This window comes from Triturus cristatus, chromosome 12, assembly GCF_964204655.1.
Source record: "Triturus cristatus chromosome 12, aTriCri1.1, whole genome shotgun sequence".
NCBI classification, from domain to species: domain Eukaryota; kingdom Metazoa; phylum Chordata; class Amphibia; order Caudata; family Salamandridae; genus Triturus; species Triturus cristatus.
In genome coordinates, this window is record NC_140595.1 from 279911804 (window position 1) to 279935558 (window position 23755).

General features: G+C 47.3%; 1 protein-coding gene across 2 annotated transcripts in view; it reads left to right on the top strand.

Moving 5' to 3' along the window:
- USP21 (ubiquitin specific peptidase 21) overlaps positions 1-23755 on the top strand; it is a 508323-nt gene that overhangs the window by 315821 nt on the left and 168747 nt on the right. For both annotated transcript variants that reach the window (XM_085637764.1, XM_085637765.1), the window contains one exon: positions 6644-6781. In XM_085637764.1, coding sequence (XP_085493890.1) covers positions 6644-6781 — 138 coding nt within the window. The remainder of the gene's footprint in view (positions 1-6643; positions 6782-23755) is intronic.

Genomic DNA, 23755 nt, shown 5'->3' on the forward strand with positions numbered 1-23755 from the left:
TTGTGTCTCATAAGGGAGCGCCTCTAAATACTGTTCAAGATAGATCTTCTCCATTATGGCTTCACGAGTGGAGTCCAGCGGTTTAAGCCATCGATCCACGGCAAACTTGATTTTATAAAAAAAAGAGTCTTTGGTGTGTCCCATAGTCACTCCTCTCTCTTGCCTAAAGCGAAGACGATGGGCTTCATCATCTATCCCAAGGCGGTCAAGGATGTACTTTTTTACATGTCCATACGCTGCCGTACCATCACGGTTCGCTATCTGGTAAGCTGTCTGTGCTTCCCCCGTAAGGATGGGGGCCAGATAGAAAGGCCATTGATCCCCTGGCTAACCACTCGCCCTTGCAGCCCGCTCAAAATAAAATAAAAAAAAAAAATAGGGTCCTCCCCAGGGACATATTTCTGTAGGGGTATGACAGTCCCAGGCAAGGCAGGCGCTCTGCCTTGTCCTAACGCCTGCAAAAGCTGGGTTTGTCCTTCTGCTAATTTGGTCACGTTGTCGGCTTGTATTTGTATGGCCGAGGTGAACGCTGCCCGGTCCATCTCGGCTTGGTTAGCGTTCTTCTCCATGGCCCACTCCAATTTGGTCTGGGCCTTACACATTTGGGCTATGACTTGCTCCATCCTGTATCAGAGGAGGTTTGCCCGCATTCTCCACCACTTTATCACAACTCGGTAGGGGAATAAGGGGAGGCTTGCTGCCTTCAGTAACCAACAGATACTCCGTGGGTGTTGAAGATATATTTTTATTGTTATTGATTTCATCCACTATGGGGCAAGAAGATATATAACAGTCCAAGTGTCCGGTTGAAGAGGGAAACTCTTATCACCGGTCTCACACCACCTCCTGAGGCGAGCTCTTGTCTTCAGAGTTCTTGGTAAGGCTTTGGCTGGCGTCCCAATACTCGAGGAGGGTTCCCAAAAGAAAAGAAAAAGAAAAAAAAACAAGGGTCAGGCGGCTATTTGCCTGAAATAGCGCAAGGAAGGGGAGACAGTCTGTGAGGGGAGCACCGCGTTTGTCCCAGAGTGAAACCCAAGAGGAAAGCAGCAGCAGTGACCTCCCGTCTGACAACCCACTCCCTCCCGGTGCTTTTACAAACCCCAGGATGCGCCCCCGTACCTGTTCCAGCCACCCTCCTCCTGGGGGGTGGCGGGCGATGGCGCGGTATTGGACTCCACCGACGCTTTCTCTGGGCAGCTGGGCCGCAGCGCTGTTCTCCGGTACTGCTCTTTCTTTCGGTTCCTCGTCGCAGCTACACACCGAGGATTCCCCCGTCTTCCTCGGCTCGAACAGTGTTTCTGTGTCTCGTCTCGCTGGCGTTCCGGATTCTTCCTCCTCCCTTCGTCCTGATAGGCTCCAGCAGGGTGACGTCATGAACTCCGACTCTGCCTCCATCCGGCTTCCGATCGAGTTAAAGGGACCGGCCTCGTCCCGTACCTGAATAGTTATGACACGGACTTCAAAAGGGGTTTCCAGGTCAGATATGCCCAGCTCCTCCCGACATAGTACTAAACATGGCCACTGTTGAGCAGGGGAGCCAAGACATCCCCAACCCCCATTGGTCAATAAATAGAGAAGAAATACATCCCCAGCTTTTGGCCAAGGAGGGGGCAAGAAAGAACAGGGAACCCTTAAAGACCATTAAGGTCAGGCATGGTTATGAAAGCAAAAAAATGAAATTCCCCTCGAACAGGGGAAGGTTAAAGGGGAGTTGTGATTGACATGGTGTATTAATGACTACAGCACAAAAGGGTCTCAAACGTGGTTATTGTAATACCTTAGTTTTCACTTCTACTCCCATTTCTCCCTATCCCTCCCACTGGACACGTTTTCAACATCAAAAGTAAAGTTTCACCTTATGTTAGTTTATGGCAGGGGTGTGAGTTAGGATGAGACCTTAAGTTTGCTCAACGCTGATGTCTTGTCCGACTGTCAGCTCGCACCCCCACCAGTCACTGTCATCCAATTTGTTTTTAAGGATCACCCAGTGCTTCTCGTTGAACATCTTTGATATTCTGCTTTTCCCAAATTTGACTGGTCCCTAGTCAGGCGTGTAATATAACCATGGAGTTAAAGGAAACTGCGTCTATAAGAAGGAACTTAGTAGGATTTGTACCTGTTTTAGCAGTATGTTTTTTTTTTTGCTTTTCATACGCTTTTGCCTTTCCTTTTGCACTTTGTCGGAGGGAAGCAAGTGGCCATTTAGGTTAGCGAAATCCCTTATAACATTCACCACAAGGAAACATAGCCAAACTCTCTTTTCCCTGCACCCCGCACATTGGAAGATAAACAATATTTATACTGTTTTTTAAAATAGCACCTATTTTATTCTATTCCATTCCATATTTGTTCTTTACATCATCTTCATTGTTATTTCCCTTAGTTTTGAGATTTTAACCTTAAAAATTGTTGAAATGTGGGTGATCTGAGTAAAAACAAAAACATTGAGAAAAATAAGGGAGGGAGGCTTAAGCTCAAAGGGTAATAGTTAAGATGAGCACATATAACATAAGGGATGATTTAACATTAACCAAAAACTAGAAACAATTAGGTTAAAGGAAGAAAGGTTGGTGGGGTGTGGCTTGACTGTGCGAGATGGCAGACGTCACTGCCTGAGGCTCCTGACTAATTTACCCTCAAGATCCTAAATATTCAATTCCAATTGTCTTGGAACATCTCTTGGTAGGAAGGATGCAAAGCCTCTTTACTCTGGAACATTAATGCTGCTTAAATTGCCTTTGGATAGCATTCGCCTGAGGCCTGGGTGGATGGCTGGTCATGTTGCGAAGTGGAGTGTACCCAAGCCTTGAGGGCCCATCACTGCACAGGCCACTGGAAGCCGCATGAGTACTGTTTGGCGCTCCTCCCCCTGTCTGCCGATGTGGAGGACTATTTGTGTCCCAGAAAATCCACGAGGGCTATGGTGGGCTTCGTGAAGGAGCGGCAGTTGAGGGTGCACCCGGGCGTTGCATTATCACTATCCTTCCTGGGCCAAGGAAGGTGAGTGGGGCCTCTCCTGTTGCACGGGCCATCGGGACACGGCTAGGCTTTCCCCAATGGTGATTCTACTCTGCCTGAACTTACATGCCCCCCTGGCCTAGGGGGCATGTTGCGCTGCTGGGGTGCAGAGATTAGGGAGCTAGTTGCAGAGGGAGCCCCCTGCTGGAGCATTCCCTTCCAAGGCCCTGGTCACCAGCCCAACCTCTGTAGGCACTGGCAGCGAGTTGAGGGGAATTATTCCCAAGGAGACACCTGCAATCAGCCCTCCCCGGTGGAGCAATTAAGAAAAGGTAGAGTTTGGAGAAGCTACACTCTGGGAAGCTTTTAATGTTGTCATAAGGGGCAGAGTGAGTGCACATTAAAGGCAAAGCACTGAAGCTAAAATTGCTCCCAGGACTCTAGTATTTTTCTCCAGACTCCGCCTCATTCAATTTAAATATTTTCATGGATATTAGTACAATCCCACATCTTTAGCGCATGGACAGAGCAGAAAACCCCAACTGCCTTAGATGAAAGATTTCACTTTGTACCTATTTTCACACAATGTAGGAATGACAGCAGTAGGCAGCTACTGGTGCGAGATAAACACTACCCTCGGGAGAGTAACTGGTAAAAGCTTAAAACCTGACTGTAAAATGATGTTATTGCGGATTATAGATGACTGGGGAGGTCCGCGATGCACTCACTCCTTTATCGCGGTTGGTTTACTAGTTGCAATGATCAGACACACTCACTGGAAGAATGGTCAAGAGGCCTGGATGTTTGTGCAAAATCAGAGGACTTGGTGTTTAAAGCTATGGGTGTGCACAAAAAATATGCGGAAGAACTTGGGTCCTGTGGTGGAACTGTAATCCGGCAGCGTCATAGCAACCCGCATACATACGATCTCAAGATAATTCAGACAGCCTTACCTAATACTTTTGTTGATATCTTGTGTCGGGCACAAATACTGTGTAAATGTTTAAGACAGAAATGGCACAGCACACAGCTAAAATTATATGTTGCAGACAATAGTATATGTCAATATCTGAGAACAAGCAAAAGTACAGTGTCTCCCAAAAGATTCACAATGAGCTTTAATTTCTTAATGATGAAATTCTCTTTATTCTTTTGTTCAAAATTTTCTGATTTTAAAAGCACAGCATACAGTTCACAGCCGACGCGGCGCGTTTCGTCCCAACGGGACTTCTTCAAGGCTATAAAAATATATACACAGAACATACATTAATATATACAATTAAAATTTATATAGAAAACAATTAAGACTAAACCGTCTACAATACTTTATCCGCACCATTATCTAATATGTACATCTAAGCATGTGAATCTATGAAGACATTTGGACATATTTATACATTGGGAGATATATACAACACATAGGAGAAATCTTACAAGGTCATGGTCATTTCTGACATATTTCAAAACAAATGATTATTATGTACTTATTCAGTTTTTTCACAATTATCAAGAGAATATCATTACAGCTTATCTGCAGTGATTTTTCAGACAAAATATATCTATTATTCAAACTTCCTACAATAATCAGTTTTTTGCATGTTAGCTACCAATGATACAATCAATAATTAAGTGTGGTATAATTGTAGTACCTTCCATATTTTTTTAAACAAACAATAATACGTATACCTTTCAATACTGGCACTAGTCAATAATATCAAACATACAGATGAGTACAACAGTGGACCCTTCGTATTCCACCTTTCATGGTGAGCGGATAATACAATTTTTATAATCTGTAAAATATTGCATTATCCAGAACTTTTTATTTACATGTGGTCACTTAAAAGTTACACATACCTCAAAAGTAGTGCATATACAATCCAACGTCAAATTGAGTACTCTATGAACAAATATTCAGAGTTCATAAATCTATAACAAAGAACACAAATTAGTATATAAAAAGGGCACATCTTTTAAAGTTTTTATGAAAATGCAAATTGGAAAATAAATTTAAAAGCATAAATCTGATTCAGCTATAGTATGTCTTATTATGTGAATATCCATATGCTTCAAAAATTTGTATAATTTAAAAAAACTTTTTTAAAAATAAACATATACTAATTTGTGTTCTTTGTTATAGATTTATGAACTCTGAATATTTGTTCATAGAGTACTCAATTTGACGTTGGATTGTAAATGCACTACTTTTGAGGTATGTGTAACTTTTAAGTGACCACATGTAAACAAAAAGTTCTGGATAGCGCAATATTTTACATATTATAAAAATTGTATTATCCGCTCACCATGAAAGGTGGAATACAAAGGGTCCACTGTTGTACTCATCTGTATGTTTGATATTATTGACTAGTGCCAGTATTGAATGGTATACGTATTATTGTTTGTTTAAAAAATATGGAAGGTACTACAATTATACCACACTTAATTATTGATTGTATCATTGGTAGCTAACATGCAAAAAACTGTTTATTATTGTAGGAATTTTGACTAGTAGATATATTTTGTCTGAAAAATCACTGCAGATAAGCTGTAATGATATTCTCTTGATAATTGTGAAAAAACTGAATAAGTACATAATAATCATTTGTTTTGAAATATGTCAGAAATGACCATGAATTACCTTGTAAAATTTCTCCTATGTGTTGTATATATCTCCCAGTGTATAAATATGTCCAAATGTCTTCATAGATTCACATGCTTAGATGTACATATTAGATAATGGTGTGGATAAAGTATTGTAGACTGTTTAGTCTTAATTGTTTTCTATATAAATTTTAATTGTATATATTAATGTATGTTCTATGTATATATTTTTATAGCCTTGAAGAAGTCCCGTTGGGACGAAACGCGCCGCGCCGGCTATGAACTGTATGCTGTACTTTTAAAATCAGAAAATTTTGAACAAAAGAATAAAGAGAATTTCATCATTAAGAAATTAAAGCTCATTGTGAATCTTTTGGGAGACACTGTACTTTTGCTTGTTCTCAGATATTGACATATACTATTGTCTGCAACATATAATTTTAGCTGTGTGCTGAGCCATTTCTGTCTTTTGCATTTTTTGGTTGTACCAAATAAAAGGGACGCAAGAAGGTCACGCCCCTGGCTCTTTGCACCGCATCTTTGTTCACTTACAATAGAATACTAGCCTGACTGGTGCAGGTTTCTAGTGCCCTGACCTTTTGTTTTTTTGTATTACTGTGTAAATGTTTGTATTGCGTATAATTGTACCCGATGTATTCATTTCATGTTAAAAACAATTAGTTTTAAAAAAAAGAAGAAAGAAAGATTACCAAGCCCTCCCACAATCTACTATAATTAAAAAGGAAATATGGAAATATAAAACAATTATTGTGAAAATTAACATCAAAATAAAGTGTCTCCTTGTACGTGTATAAAGGGGGGAATCTGAAGTTTACATCACATTTCCTAAAGCAAATACCACTAACAAGTAAGTTATTGATTTTAAATGGGGTCCAGGTTTTCCCCCAAGTCTTATGGGTGGCATTCAGTTATCTTGTTTACTATTCTTCTGAGCGGCCTACCTTTTTAGTCCGCTCTCTATTTTTCGTTACCTTTGTAGTTGGTGTTAAACATTAGAAATAATGATTATTGAAAATGACTGAAGAGTGATCACAACTCGTTGTGTGTGATTCTTTTACAACAGCCAACAAGACGCACAAGAGTTCCTTAAGTTTTTAATGGATCGCCTTCACGTGGAAATCAACCGAAAAGGTCGACGGACTCCCAGCATCCTCTCTGATGTCAAACGTGCCTCTGTGCTCGAGCCTTCAGACTCTGTGAGGTAACCTAGAGGGGAAACTGGCGGCAAATCAAGCAGCAGTGTATGTTTTAAAGTCTGCAACGGTGGTTCGTTCTTGTGTGTCTGTGGGAGGAATTTACATTTCATCTCCTGTCAGACCCCCTAGAATGTGTGTATAACACGCAAGCGCAACTTGTCACACGTGTGACACATTAGAATGTATTGTTTTCCTGTCCATGTGTCAGGAGCATGGATTTTTGTTTCCTGTGCGGATCTGAGATGTGTGTACCCGCTATCTCATTGTTTCTCTCATATTTGCGAATGCTTGATGTGTTTCTCCACCCCTTTTGCCAGTAGTAAGTAACCTGCTTTCGTACTGTGCTCCCAGTCGATTGTTTCTGTATATGACTTGGCCACATAGCTGTCCTTTTCAGATAGAAGAACTTCTGCGTGCTGATCAAACTGCTGACCTGACTGTGACCTTCAACGAACTGCATTTTAATTCACTCGCAGGCTGTGTTAGTGCATGGGAAGAGATTTGCATAAGAGCAAGGGCGTGGGAACTTGCAAATTGTATTTTTATGCTACCTTTACAAAACTTTAGAGGAAATCTTTACCGCTTTGTGAAATATGTTAATTGTTCTGTTTCCCTCACTTTCTTGTGAAAATCCTGACAATTGGTCACACACAACCTTAATCAACATTAATAAAATTGATCTACGGAAGATATACTTTGCATAGAGAAGTTAGTGTGCTTTTCCTGCTCAATGCCATTATGCACAGAAAAGATATGCAAATGATAAATACGCCAAGGGAAGTCAAGGCAATATTTGCCATTGAGGATATAAACGCTTTACGAGATGTAAACTTGTAGAAGAAACATTTGCACCCTTTTTCAAGGTTTTCGAGTTTCGATTAGAGTGAAACTTCTCTCCTTCTAGAGAATGTTTTTGTAGCGGGGAAGGTAACCAGCATACTTCAGAACCTTCACAAAGGGCGACAATCAGAATTTTATAAAACGTTTCTGATGAAACATTATTACCAAGACGCTTGCTCGCTCGGGGCTGTGTTTATTACAGTAGTGGGAATGACTGCCAGGACCGAGTCAGCACTCTTGCTGTTAATCTTGCATATTTAATCAGAATGCAAGAAGCGCTGTTCATAGGCTGGCTGCAGCATTTCGTACTGTGGTTATCAAAAATTTGGCCAAGTTGGTTCATTACTTGAAGCAGTTCGAATATAACAGACAGGAGACATTATCAACATTTACAAACCACGCTAGAGATCTGTCATACAGACAAATACTAACGACTACATGTTTTTACGCAGTGCTGGCTCCTGTCGTTCTGTTGTCCTTTAAACAACGGGTATTAATATTACCCAGCTCAACAGAACTCATGTATCAACCTCCGAAAGATGAAAGGGTGAGCCTGGGATGCAAGGGTTCTACCTGCTACCCGTTTTACTAATTTAACATAGAGTGGGTGGGGTAACTGAGAAATACCCTGTGCGAGAGTAGAAGGGCATAACATTATAATGACTGCTTAATGGGTGGACCTACACACTGCACCATTTGACACTCATTCTCTCTACATATTGGTGAGCACATTCATGGAGGAAGGATCCACAAACCTGTATGTAAAATGATTCTTAAAACCTAGCAAGTCATTGCGAGAACCTCTGAAACAGCATCATTTTATTTTAAAGAATGCATTTATTTTTTAGATAGGCAGTCAGTACATTACAAACATTGTACTAGAAACACATTAGTATGTCGTCTTAGAGGGACCTTTGTGTACAGAACATCACAGTAGGAAAAATCACCTGTTAATCCTTCTGTCCCAGATATTTGTCCCCCCACTCCACAGTTGCTCTCAGACATTAATCCTCTGATTCCTGTCTTTCGTGTGCAGAACTCTCCTCTAGCTCCCCAAATTTAGCAAGGGTCTCCGATCATGTTTGCCAATCCTCCTGTACATGGACATCTCTCCTACAGCGAAGGAGTCGCATCTCTTCTGCCACTGCCCATTCTATGACATCCTTGATCCACCCCTGTTCCCTAGGTCCCACCAGGTTCATACATTAGATGGCAACTCGTCGTTTTGCTAGTAGCAGGGCCAGTGTGTGAATTTTCATTTCATTTTCCCGCCCTTGCATTTCCTGACTATCCCCAAGAGACAGGTGGCCTGGTTCAATTTCATGTCTATACCCTCAATGCCCGCTAATCGCCTGACCCCCAACTCCCGATAAGCATGCACCAGGGAACAGTAACAGGCTAAGTGAAGAAATGTTGCAGTTCTACCTCTGACAGCAATGGCATCCATCAGTTTGGTGGGGTCTATTCTATGTAAGAACACTGGGTAACATGTGTGCAGTGTAAACAATTGAAATGTCCTAGTTTGAACCGCGCAAGGCTCGTCCCTTGCTTACCAAGTGTGCAAGCAGCTTTCCATTGTGTGTCTTCTAGTGCTGTGGTGCACCCAATTCTTCTTTCCACATCTCCCTAGCCCGAAATGATATCCTTGGTTTGTCAGCAGTCATGTCTTTGTATAAATGTCTACCTCCACCATATTTTAGTAACATTCAAAACAGTTCAGAGGAGGGCGAACGTCCGACAATGTGGGCCAGACCTCTCACACTATGTCCACAATGCTTGCATAGGTTAAAAACTTGCCCATCCCACTCAAAAGATCACCTCTGCTGCCTCAAATGGGATAAACGTTAAATTGTGGTAAAGGTCACTTAGAGTCCAGCACTGGTATCAACTGTGCTGGATAACAGGCAGAATGCTGGTAGATCCCACCAATGAAACTATTGTGCAAAGAGGGCACATCTGAGCACCACCTTCACTGCGCGCTCCCATAACGATGATGTCTGTGTAAATAGATATGGTAGCGTGGGGTCGACCTGCTCCGTGGTAAAGCAAATGTGACAAGGTCTCCTCCCATAGGTAATCTCTGAGTAATACCCTTTCCCAGTTTTCCCCAACAGACAACCAATGTGCCGCGTGTTGTAGCTGAGATACTAGATAGTACATTTCCATATTGGGCAGTGCCAGTCCCCCATCCTCCAATGGTAGGTGCAAAACCTCACTGGCGACCCTGCTCCGCCTCCCCGTCCGCCCACACCAACGTTGTTAATAAGGAGTGTAGGCACTTGAAAACTGTCCTAGGTAGTGTGTCTAACTGCAGCACATCATATAAGTGAAAGGGGGGTGTGTTCCAAAACTGCACAAATTTAGTCAAACCCCAGTTACACGAGTAATATTATATTGTTGCTGCTTTTGAGTTGTATGTGCCACCATCATCCCCAAATAATGGAAGTGGTCAGTTTCCCAGCGCAATGGCATGATCGGCAGTGCTGTGGGGGTCTTGCGTCGCCAACTGGCCCAGACAAATAGCAAAGACTTAGCCACATTATTATGCAGTCCAGAAATGTCCCTGAATATGTCAATCTGCGCTAAAGGTAAGGGAGTGATTCTCTCAGAACTGTCTGATAGAAAAGTGTGTCGTCCGCATAAAGCAAAATTAAATGATCCGTACCTCCCACTCGAATTCCCCACCTCGCTATGTCTCTCCTTAGTCTCAGGGCCAATGGTTCCTGTGCCATCGCGAATAACGGGGATGACAATGGTCAGAGGGATGGAGCACAGTTTACCCAACCTGACCCTAGCCGTGGGCTTGGTCTATAAGAGGCTCGCCCGTTTTCTAAATCTCGGACAAAACCCAATGCACTCAAGTACCTCCAAAAGGTATCTCCAGTTCAGTGTCAAATGCCTTGTCAATGCTAATTGACACCAAGGCCAGCTCCCCCTCTCTGTCCTCCACTTCATGCAGGACATGCATTAACAATCGACTATTCATGGTAGTACTCCTTCCTGGTATGAACCCACACTGTCACAATACACATATCTATATTTATAATTGTGCTGGGACGATAGTAAGATGGGTCTGAGGCCTCTGCGCCGGGCTTTATGATCATGGCAATGATACCTTTGCGCATTGAGGGCAGAAGTATACTCTTATTTAGAGCTTCCGTATAGACTTCAAGTAATCTGGAAGCTACCACTGTACTATAGGTCTGGTAAAATTCAGCGGTAAAGTTGTTGCTTCCTGGCATTTTTCCCGTAGGAGAAGCCTTATTAGCTGCCTGAATCTCCTCTAAGGAGATTTCAGCGTACAATTCCTGAAGTGTCCCAGGACCCAGCTGTAGGATCTGTATCCTGTCAAGTAGTCCCAGAGAGTATCACAGTCTAGGTCCCCCAGGTTGGCGTAGACCCGCTTTAAATGTCACCCAATCTAATATGTCATCTTGATTTCGTGCGTCATGCATCAACATTGAAAACTGCATACTCGTGACAAAGATGTAAGTATTTTTAGAACCCCTAAGCTGATGTTTGGAGAAAAAAATTGTTGAATTTCGAAAATATATTTAAAGCTTATATTTGAGTGATAAATCATTTGGTTTTGAGTAGACTTTTTACTAATATTATTATCTTGGTGCCAGGGCTGTTGAAGATGTGACTGTTGTGTATTATCCAGGTAAAGGCATTCTAAATTTACAAATCCTTTTTTTACGTTACTCCTGGCAACCCTGCCTGATGCTCTGAGGTGATCACTGGTGCTAATCTTGCATAGGATGGCCACCAATGTAATCTTGTTCATCAATTGGTCGCTATTACAATGCTAATAATATTAGTAGCTTAGGATGATTTTCATTGAATACAAGTAGCTCTTAGTAAAGAAAATGTTTAAGATCCCTGTTCTAGACTGTCCCTAGTTTCTATTAGTTTTCAGTGTCCTGTTGTCTCCCATCATCTTCTGACCACCTCTGTAGGGCTGCCACGGCTTCCTCTTTATGAAGAATTTCTACCTGTAGGATGCAACGCACTCCCCACAAAAGACCAACACAGTTACCCCGGATCTATCAAAAAAGTGGGCTTTACCTTTGTGCAAGACTTTGAACTTGTCTGGATACAATAAGATATATCTCAATCCTAGCGTTCTCAATTTCTGTTTGGCAGCTATAGAAGACTTGCACCTGAACCAGTTCCGTGTAATCTGGAAAGATAGCTATGTTACATCTCTCCAATCGACGGACTTCTGGTTTTCGAACGGTTCTCAAGATGCAACCTTATCTCAGTAATTGAGCACCTTAGCTATGATGGCCCTAGGAGGGGCTTCAGAACACGGCGGCGGAACCAAGGCCCTGTGGCCCACTTGATGACAAAGATGACGGAAAGGCCTTGCGGTTTTGGGGACAATCTGATCCAGTCCTCCAAGAAACGCTCTGTAGACGAGGCCGCCGCTTTCTCGGGAAACCCCAACACTTGAATGTTGCTGCGGCGGGTGCAGCTCTCCTCATCTTCTGCTCTCCTGCTCGATCTAGAACTGTAGTAGTTATTTTGGCCACCTGACACTTCAAGGTTGTGACCTCCACTGCACAGCCTCTATGTTTCAGCGTTGGTTATCTTATCGGAAACGTTACTTATATCATCTCTCAGTAAATTAACATCTATGGAGATGGCTTCAATCTGATGTTCCTACGCCGATCCGCGGATAGCAGCCAGGAGGTCTGCACTGGAGTGCTCTGAGGTTCTCTCCCCCGAGTCCCCCGTTTCTGTAGTATCCGATTGCCTTGTTAACCTATGTATAGGTTGTCCTAGTGTGGTGTACTGTGTAATAGCATTCTTCGCCTGTAAGTCCGCGGCCGTGTCTTTACCCATAATGTTTGTCTTGTTGGAGTTTTCCCCACCCACTATACAGGCACATTTAGGCTGGCTTTGTTGTGCCCCGTAGAGCACACCAATGAAGCAGGGGCTGTCACCACAGCGAGTTGATGGCTTGATGCGAAGGAGAGTTGGAAGAAGTGCCAGTCAGGGACCATCAAGGTGCTATGTCTGATCTTCCGTGTCCCCCACCATACTACTGATCAACACAGTGCTTAACAGTGTCTTGCCGCATCACAGAGTCCATGTAAGATTTATCCTCTACACCCACGCCCCAAGGTGCAGTGGAGGGTCCCAGACGACATCGACCCACAAGGAGCAGGAGAGCCAGGCATTCCAACCACGTCAGGTAGGAACTGTTAATCTGCACAACAACCCCCTGTGCACCTGGCAGCAAGCAGATAGCCCCCACTTCAAAGGTCCCATCAACAATCACAAATCCACAGGTAGGGGGCGCCCATAGTCTATGGTCACAGGTGTTGTGGGCGCCCCGCAGCCCCGCTAGCTGGCCAAGGGCTGCACTAAAAATAAGAGTCTCTGGTACTCACTGCAGCATCATCTGTCTACTCCTGCGGGATCCGAGGTCCTCCCGGGTGCCAAGGAATGGTCGCATTACTCCAAGTAGATGCGCCACGAGGCAGGAAACGCACCGCAGGAGAGGAAGCCAGCCAGGTCACCCCTGCGTACCACGGGTTACAATGCCTGCACTCGAACCCCCACAGTTCATCACAGCCACCCAGGGACCGCAAGGCACTCCGGCAACACCATCAGGGCCAGGGGAGCCACTGGCAGCAGGTGACGTCTCCTCCGAGGGGAGTTTCCAGTAAGGGTCAGACCCTGCGCAAATGCAGCCTCCAAACACCAGGATCACCAAGTGGGGTGGCGTCAGGAGTGCGGGGCCAGCCGCCTTCGCTTGTCGTCCACCCGCAGCGCTGCTTGCACTCTCCTCTGCTACCAATGAATGAATTCTCCCCAAGAGTGGGTGCCGGAGCAACGGCCCGATGGCTGCCCTCCACAGGACATTCAGTGCTCACCCTTGTTCCTGGAGGGGGGAGTTGATGGACCAGGCTCCCCAAAAGGGTCTCTTGGGGTCTTACTGGTCCAGGCAGGGTTCGGGATACTCCAGATTCCTAACCCACGTCACTGGCAGGCCCCCTTCGCTCTGCACTGTCTGGGCCGACGGGAGATTGCAGGCCTGGTTAGGTAGCAGCCAATTCACTTCCCGAATTTGCCACAGTTGTTCATAAACTGGCACCAGGAACAGCTACCTTTTTGGTAGGATTATGTAGGATTTAGGGGAGAAAGTCTCCCGACTGGACCATGTTACCAGACCACCTGAAATAGCAAACTTTAAAATATGCAGTTTTTCCTAAGTATTATTTAGGGAGAACCTGTGAAACCATCTTTAAATTCCAGTATATTGCAAACTCTAATGCTTGTTAGTAAAAAGGCATAAGCAATTTAATAGGTACAAACGGGCTCGAACATCTGATTAGTCCCTGCATGCCTTTGTTGTACCAAAGGTTAACACCCATACATACTTACCTGGAGATCTGATATAATTTTTTTTATTTTGAATGCCGAGCATTACTGTAAAGTAAGCGGTTTCCACTGTAACATATAACTGAAACAGCTAGACGCATAGGTGCTATAAACATCTTCTGTAACAGCTTTTATTGTGCTCCTGAGTAATGCAATATTTCAGAAATCAAACAGGTGTATAGGGCTACTTGGTGAAACCTTAGGCGTTTCCCCAGTCAAGAAGGTGTTCTTTGCATCCCTATGTATAGGAATCCTGCCCTTATGATAGCGGTCAATTCCAGGTCATATCCCATGCGAATAAAATAATTAAATCAAAGTATGAATGAAACTGACCTGCAACGACTGTAGCAGGAAACCATGCATGCAGAAGCTGGAAACATTATTTAAATGTCATAAGATTTGTGTTACTTTTTATTGTCCGTTAGCAGAATCCATTGAGGGTGCATCAGTATATATTCAAATATGGAAATATTAAATTCATGACACTTGTAAAGAGCTCAGCTGCCTCCGAAGAGGCGTCCCGATGCTAGTGGACAGCACTAGAGACAGAAAACCTAAAAAAGCACGGGTCTAGATGCCCACTAGGCAAGAGTCAAAAAGCAAGTCCGAAAACAGATCTAGAAGGACTACACCGCTTGCTAAGCGGAAATGCATTTCACAAATTGGAGGCAAATTAAGTGAAAGATCTCCTGCCTCTTCTAACTTTGTGAATGTGGGGATCTTGGAACAGCTTGAGATTATTAGATCTGAGAGATCTATATTGGAAGTAGGGATTAAATCTTCTCCTAAGGTAGAGAGGACCTTTATGAGTAAAGGCCCTAAAGGCAAAGGTGAGTGTCTTGAATTGGTTCCTCTTAATGGCAGGAAGTCAGTGAAGATGACGAAGATGATGAGACACCGGAGAACACGGGATTCTTCAAGGTTAGGCATGCAAGGGAATTCTGAATTGTTTGGAGCTGTTGAGTTAGGAAAGCCGGCAGACCCTACTATAAACGGACGGCGTAATCCAATTTAGCTGTGATCAAGGCATGGACAATCGTTTTACAAAAAGCCTCCGAAATATTGCTAAGCATCCTTCTTAGAGACCTAAGGGTATCAAAGCAAGTAGCGGATTCTCGGCTCATAAGTGAGGTTTGAATCAAATTTTACCCCTATGTTCCTAGCCACCAGTGCCAGGGGCACCCAATTCTGACGTTCACCATTTAATAGACTCCGGTTAGGACTTGGTGCCAAGGAACAGGATCTCTGTTTTTCTGAAATGAGCTTAAGGCAGCTTTCATTCATCCATTTCACCACTGCCTTCAAGCAGAGCTTGAAAGACCTCGGGGTTGCTGGTGCATTATGAAGAGCCAGGAGAAGTCTGGTGTCATCCAAATAGGACACCACCTGCACCCCAGGTCTCAACAAGTTTAGCCAATGGCTCAAGGTAGATATTAAAAAGGGGGGGGGGGGTTGAGCGCAGAACCCTGAGGCATGCCACACTTAAGCAGCTTGGATGAGGAAGTAAAAGCAGCTTGGATGAGGAAGTAAAAGGTGGTAGGAAGACCACTTGAAAGCAATCTTTGAAGAAGGATTTTTTTTTTTTTTTTTTTTTTTGAAACCGTTTATTACAGGTCCTAAAAGTATACAAGTATGGGCCCACAACCTTCCGGCCGGCCGCTAGCAATAGTAGGAACATACGACATATATTCATGGAACACGTGTTATTACAGGAGGAGCATTTCTCAATAGATAACCAAGTCAAAAACCACATCGTCCAGGCCTCATTATGCGGTTTCATTTTAAATTAAGAACAACAAAAATTAAAACCACACCCACAAGGCAACCCACAATCAAAAATAGCAGCACGTGCTCCCCAAGAGGGGGGATCCCAACTATACACAGAAGTGTGAAGAGGGGGAAGAGAGCAAAGCGAGGACTGGGGGAACCCAATGCCCGGCAGCGGGGGAATGAGTCGGCTAAGGGGATGGGGCTGGCGAGGGATCAGGCAGCAGCGGTGGCGCGCAGATACCCCCTCGGTAGGCGTTCCAGGGGCCCCATACTTTCACCCATGTCCCAGGCTTACCCCTCGCCACATACACCACTTTTTCGCGAAACATGCACCAGTCCATGTGTTCTTTCCAGGCCGAGACCGTCGGGGGCCTCTGGGATCCCCACAGTTGAGCAATATCACGCTTGGCTACCATATATCCCAGAGTCACCCACCACGTCTGCGGCGCTGAGTAATCAGTCGGTTCCCACACATTCAACAGGCATCTTCTCGCTTCAGGCAGCAGCGCCACATGCGTAACCAGACGCAGCACCTCATGTACACCACGCCAGAACCCTTCTACCTCCGGGCACTCCCACAAAATATGCATAAAGGTCCCCAAAGCACCACACCCACGCTTACATAACCCATCTCCGGCATAGCCCATACGCAAAAGCTTTGGCCCCGTCATGTAGACCCGGTGGAGTATCTTGAGCTGGACGAAGCGAAGGCGAGCCGGTATGGCCACCTCCTTCGGGGAGGCCACCGCGGAGGTCCAGTCCTCGTCGTCCAACTCCAGCCCGTCGGCAACCCAAGCCGCACGAAGGGCAGTCAACAGGCCCGAGCGGTCGTTTATCAGCTTTTTGTATATAAGTGAGATCGTGCTGTCCGGGACGTGCCCATCCAGCACTCTATCTTCCAGGGGGGAATATTCAGGGATGGAGGCAGCGTCCGTGAAGACGGAACCCAGCGCATGACGGACCTACAAATACCGGAAGTATTCACTGCCCTGCAACTGGAATTCCGTCTGCAGCAAATCGAACGTTTTAAATCCTCCCCTCGTCCAGAGATCCCCCACTTTGCTGATACCTATTATGTCCCACTTCTCGAACCCCTTAGAGGTCCACAGGGAACCCAACCGCTCAGACGCATATAACGGTGACGCCCGGGTCAAACGGTCCTTCCACCCCATAGCTGCATTGGCCGCGTGCCAGACTTGCACCATGACACGCGTGGGGCCCGTCAGACGAGCGTCGGGCGCGCCAGAGTAGAGCGCTCGATTGTAATCGCCACCTGGCAGGAGCATCTTGTCCATTTCAAATGCCGGGTTTAAGGCGGGCCCGTAGAGGCCATGGTTAATGGCAGCGAGCTGGGAGGCCCAATAGTACCGTTTAATATCCGGGAGGGCGATCCCCCCATCAAACCATGGGAGCGTCAGCTTAGCCAGAGCAATACGCGGCCTCCCGTCCCAGAACAGGCGGCGCTGCAGACTCTCCACCTCACGGAAGTAGCGCGCCGGGACCAAGTCCATAGTGTTCTGCAGAGCGTACAGAAAACGCGGCAGAGACATCATTTTGAACAGTGCCGCCCGGCCGAGCGGCGAAAGCGGCAGGCGCCGCCAGCGTGCGACATCTACTCGCAAACGCTGGAGGGGGGGAAGCAGATTACGTTCATACCGGGCCTCCGGGTCCAGAGTAATGAAGACACCCAGGTACCGAAATCCCAGCGGGGCGATCTGGATCGGACAGCCCCGCGGGAGAATAGGAGCCTCCCCAGATAGAACATACACACACGATTTAGCCCAATTAATGACGAGACCGGAGTTACGACCAAACGAGTGTAAAACATCAACTAGGACTATAAGTGATTTGCGTGGGGAGGCTAGGTACAGAAGGATGTCATCAGCGTATAGGGATACGCGATCCTCATACTCGGGGGTCCAACGGAGACCACGGATGGAAGGCTCCCACCGCAGCCACTCTGCCAGGGGCTCCAAGGCAAGCGCAAAAAGAAGCGGCGACAGGGGACAGCCCTGCCGCGTGCCCCGGCCCAGCTCGAACGGGGCCGATACTCTTCCGTTCACGACCACCTGTGCCAATGGGCCCGCATACAACAATTTGACCCAACTGATGAATCCTGGGCCAAACCCGAACTTAGCAAGCATCGCCCAGATGTATGGCCACTCAAGCGTATCAAACGCCATGGTGGCGTCTAAGGACGCCAAAATGGCCGGTTCCCGTATGAATGGGACGCGCGCAAGCACCCCATGCAAACGCCGCAGATTAAGGGCTGTATTGCGATGGGGAATGAAGCCAGACTGGTCCTGATGAACCAGATCTCCCACCACACCGACCAGCCGATTGGCGAGTACCTTAGCGAGAATTTTGGGCTCCGCATTCAGTAGTGAGATAGGCCGATAAGAAGTAACCCGATCCCGAGGTCTCCCCTCCTTGTGGATCACCACGATTGTAGCCAGACGCTGGTCAAGCGGGAGGGAGCCCACCGAGTGGGCCGCGAGGAACATTGCGCGGAGGTGAGGCGCCAATGTATCCGGTCGCAGCTTATACAGCTCGATAGGGATACCATTCGGGCCCATGGCCTTGCCAGAAGCGACCGAGCGTATGGCGAGGGCGATTTCGTCGGAGGTGGGAGCGGCGTCCAGCGACACCCTGTCCTCCCCGGACAGGGAAGGCAGTGCGATATCTCTGAGCAGGGCACGGGAATCCTCTTCCGAGCAAGAAGAGACCGGGGAATACACCTCGCGGAAATACTCCGCGAAGCAGGAGACAATTTCTTCTGGTTCAGTTACACACACACCATTCGTTTTCTCAATCAGCGGGACCACACGATTCGCCCTTTCCTTTTTATCCAGCCACGCTATCAGTTTACCAGCCTTATCACCCACATCATACAGCCGCCCCTGTTGCTCTCTACTAAGGCCCCTGGCCGCCTCCGTAACGAGGGCCCTATAAGCCGCCTGCATGAGCTGGAGGACATGTAGTGCAGCGTCCGTCACCCCATCTTCTAGATTACCCTCCAGCTCCGCTATTTCAGCCTCCACCCGGGTCACCTCCTCCCGCTCACGCCTCCGGGCGTGGGAAATAAGGGATAGGGCCTCCCCTCTAAGTACTGTTTTGAAGGCCTCCCACAGGGAGATAGCTGAAGGCACTGACCCCACGTTCTCCTCAAAATAGCGCTGTAGGGATTTAATCAAGTCAGCGCGAATGGTGGGGTCGCGCAGGTACCAGGAATTGATTGGGACCACCCTGCTCTCAGCCCTCGGAAAGACATCAAAATGCAACAATAGCGGGGAGTGGTCCGAGATACCCCGTGCCAAATGGCGCACCTCCCCCACCCTCCCGACATGGGCCGCCGGGACAAGGACATAATCAAGCCGTGAGAGACTACCATGGGCCCCCGAGTGGAAAGTGTATTGCAACTGCGTGGGATGTTTTAAGTGCCAGCAGTCCACCAATCCCAGCGTATCCAAGAGGCCGGATAGCCACGCCTGTGCCCGGGGGAGGTCCCTAGGGGGGTGACGATCCACAGTTCCAGAAACCACCGCGTTGAAATCCCCCCCCACCACCAGAAGCCCCCCCGGAAGGCCAAGGAGGAGGCGCCCCAGATCTGCAAAGGTGGTCGACTGCAACCCCGGTGGGACGTACACTGACACAAAGACAACCACTTTGCCCTCCATTCTCCCCACCAAGGCAGTGTAACGTCCCCTGTCATCATGGAGCACCTCATCAATTTCTAACGGGAGCGAGTTCTTTACCATGATACCCACACCCCTCGAGCCTGACGTGAATCCCGAGTGGGCCACAAGGCGGTAGCCACGCCGATTCATGGCGCAGAAGGAATTGCCAATAAGGTGTGTCTCCTGCAGGAAGACCACATCAGGCGAGAGTCGCTTCAGATACTGTAGGACCACACCTCGTTTGATCCTGTCCCCCAGTCCATTAACGTTCCAAGACAACAAAGTCAATTCCCTACCCCCCATCATACACAAAGACCATCATTCGCCCCCCCGAGAGCACAGTAGAGCCTACACAAAAAAAGGGTTGCCTTGTGATAAGAACAAACAACGCCCCATCCCTGCCCACCCACCCCAACAAAACTCCCCCCTCCCTGCACCCCTGCATGAGCCCAGACAGCCCCCCCAATGTGCAGTGTGCCTGTCGCCCCATAGATAGTTAAACTAACTAGACCCCCAGAGGAGGAGGGAGAGCCCCCAAGAGACCCCACACAACCTCCATAGGAGGGGAAATGAAGCAATCCGACGTATAGTCAAAAGTGGCATCATTTTTGTCCCGAGCGAGGCCTAATATTAGTCCCTCAGTCTTGATCCGGCGAGCCCTCTCCCCCAGCCGCTCCCCCCCCGCCACCCCGATCCCGATCTCCAGACAGAGTATCCAGCCAGTCCCCGGCCGCTTCGGGACGATCAAAAAAGTGTGTGCGACCTTCCACCTCTACTCGCAGCTTAGCTGGGAAGAGCATGGCGTACTTGATGTTTAGGTCCCGAAGACGGCGCTTGACACCAAGGAAGCTCAGTCTCTGCTTCTGGACCGCAGGGGTGAAATCAGGATAAAAATTAATATCCATATTATCAAGTCTAATCGGTCCCTGTAGTCTGGAGGATTGCAGGATAGCGTCTCTGTCCCGAAAATTAAAAATCCGGGCGATGAGAGGTCTCGGAGCGGCTCCGACCGTAGGCCTTCCCCCGGGAACCCTGTGGGCTCTCTCCACAGCAAAGAATTTACTCAGCCCCCGTGGCTGGAGATGGGTGACGATCAGGTCTTCCACGAAAAGGTCCGCCGCCGCTTCCTCGCGTCCCTCAGGCACCCCGATGATACGGATGTTGTTACGCCGGGCCCGACTCTCGGAGTCCTCCAGGCGACGATCCATCAGCGCACTCGCCCGAGCAAGCCGGCGCACCTCCGTTTGCAGGGCCGCCACATCTGTCGTAAAGCCCGATGCGGTGTGGGCCAAAGAATCAACTCGGTCGTTGGTCTTGGAGAGATCGGCCCTTATCAGGCCAACATCTACGAGGACCGAGTCGATCTTCTGCGCCAGTGTGTCAAAACGCTGGCCCACAGAGGCCTTCATCTCGGCGATGGCGCCCATGACATCCCGCAGAGTCAGATCCGTGGGCAGATCGGGGGCATCAGTAGGGCCCTCAGGGGACTTGCGTGGCACCTCAGGAGATCCCTTCTGGAGGGTATAGCGATCCATGCTGTTGGACTGTTGGGCTGCGCCACGCCGGGTCGATTTTACCTTTGCCCGATCGCCATCTTGTTTCGTGGCCATGGTCCCAGTCTCCCGATCGCACCAGCCACGTCGTGAAGGGCAGACAAGCCGGTCCACGGGCTCCGGGGGGGTGCCACCCCAGATCTGCGGGGCGGATCACAGCCGGCGGGCAGGCGGGGTCCCCCAGAGAGGCCACACCAACACACAAAGCCCCGTGACCCAACCTCGCATAGGCAGCAAGGAGGGTACGAAAGCGAAAGTGAAAGTGCGGGTTCCGCGAGCCACCAAGCCCTGCCCGCCGCTGTTATTCACTTCGTCACTGGATCGCCCCACAACGCAAATCCGGGGTTCGGCTAGGAGAAGGCCGCAAACCTCAATCGGTGGTAAAGTCGGTGTCCGAGGTCCGATTTGGAAGCGGAAAACGGGCGCCCCCTCAGCTCGGGCTCACCAACACAGTCCCCTCATCTGGGACAGGATATGTTCAGGATAGTGATAGGAGGTCGCGGAGGTCCTCGGGAGCCTCGCACCTACGCGGCCATCTTGGTTGCGCGCTAGGCTCCTCCTCCTTTGAAGAAGGATTTGAGCCAAAGCAGATCCTGGTCTGATTCCAATCCTCTCGAGTCTATGTAACAGGGAAGCATGAGAAAAAGTATCAAACGCTGAGGACAGATCCAAACGCATGACCATAACTGGGGAGCTCCGGTCAAGATTTTCCTTAATGAATTCTGATACCTGAGTAGGGCAGACTCAGTACTGTAACTTGCACAAAAGCCCGATTGGGAGTTGTGCAGAAGGCGGTTAGGCTCTTGGAATTGTGATATCTGCCTGTTGACCCTTTTCTCCAAAAGTTTAGCAACTGTGAGAAGAGAATTGGTCTAAAGTTGCTTAGGACTTTTGGGTCGGCAGACTTTATTTTACCAGAGGGAGCAATAGTGCTTGCCTCCAACTTTCAGGAACCAATGCCAATTCAAGAGAATTGTTCATCAAATTGTTGAGAACCGGGTTAACCATAGATGTGACAATATTAAGAATGGAAGGAGGGCAAGTCCAGAAGGAAACCAGATTTACAAATTGCAAGTTGCAAGCTGAGTCTTCTATGGAGATAGGGTCAAACCTAGTGAAGGCGGACCTGACTGAGCAAGAACTGAAGACCCACGACCAGGAGGGACCTGTCCAGTGAATTGCTCATAACATTTTTGGATAAAAATAAGAAGAAAGAAATCGTAAAGATCTTGACATAAGTCCAATGAGGGAGAGAGAACATTTTATTTTACATTGGGAGAGAGGAAGGAATTCCCCATTTTAAACTGCTCACAGGGTTTATTAGCTGCCTCAGAAATGGAGGAAGCAATGAAGGATTTTTTAGCTTTACCATGGTGATATGATACCTGTTCAGTGTAGCCTGGTATGTTGCTTTAGCTCTTTACATAAGCCATCCTCCATCTCCGTTCTAGCCTTTTGCATAGAGATGTTCCCACCTTAAGGTCATCTGAAAACCACAGTGCTGTAAGCTTCCATCTATTAGAAATTTTGATTTTTAGGGGAGCATAATTGACCAATGCACAGACCTCATCGCTGCCTGTGGATGCTTCCGCTTGTACTGCAGCCCGGATTGCCGACCTCTTTGCTACCTTTGGGTGCTTCTGCTTGTACCGCTGCCCTGATGTAGGTTTGGAGTGTCGGGGAGGTAATGACGACCTTCATCTGTGCGGCCTGCTGAGCGTGCATAGCTCCTGATACATGCTGAGGATGACAAGATCGGTACCTGCCTCTATCGTAAACCCACTGAAAGAAATACCCTTCTTCAATACTCTAGTTATCACCCTCGTGGCCTCCGAGATGGACTACCCTTCGGCCAATTTCTACGCATCCGAAGGAACTGCAAGTGGCGGAAAGACTACTTCCGTGAATCTGATATCCTCATTAACAAACTCATCGACAGGGGATACCCCAAACGTCTAGTCACAAGAGCACATAAGAGAGCATGGTACTACCACCGTGAACACCTTCTCACACCTCAACCTAAGAAAACCATGACCAGGATACCATTTGTTTCCAAATTCAGCCCTTGCAGCAACAAAATCAGCAAGATTATCAAACGCAACTGGAGTCTACTGCGATCATTCGAAACATTTAAAGAACCACCTCTCTTCTCATACCAACGTGGCAATAATCTAGCCACACATCTAGTACACGCCATTACATGGCTCACCAACATTGCCGAGAAGAACACTATCACCGCCACCTGGGGTCTTTCCCCGGTCATTGGACATTACAAATGTCAAAACTGCTCCGTATGTGATCTCACAGTGAACACAAAGGATTTCAAAACCAACAACAAATTCTACAAACTCAGGACCCTCACTAACTGCAGATCACAAAACGCCATCTACGCGATTCGCTGCCCCTTTGACCTCCCGTACATCGGCCAGACCACCCAAATGATAAAACAACGGATAATTCAACACAAAAGCAGAATCACTGCACCATTAGTTGCACACTACATTGAAAAAAATCACTGCGAGACAGACATCACCTGGCAGGTGATAGACCAACCTACCCTACCCATGAGAGGCGGTGACATCAAAGCCCTCTTGAACAAATGCGAATGTAAATGGATCACCGTATGTAACTCGGTCAACACTGGCTTGAACACCATTGATGAATGGAACAGCACCATTTTACTCTGACCCTAGTTTTATAACTCCCACTACCACATACTGTTGCGTGCTCCCATCTCTCCTACACT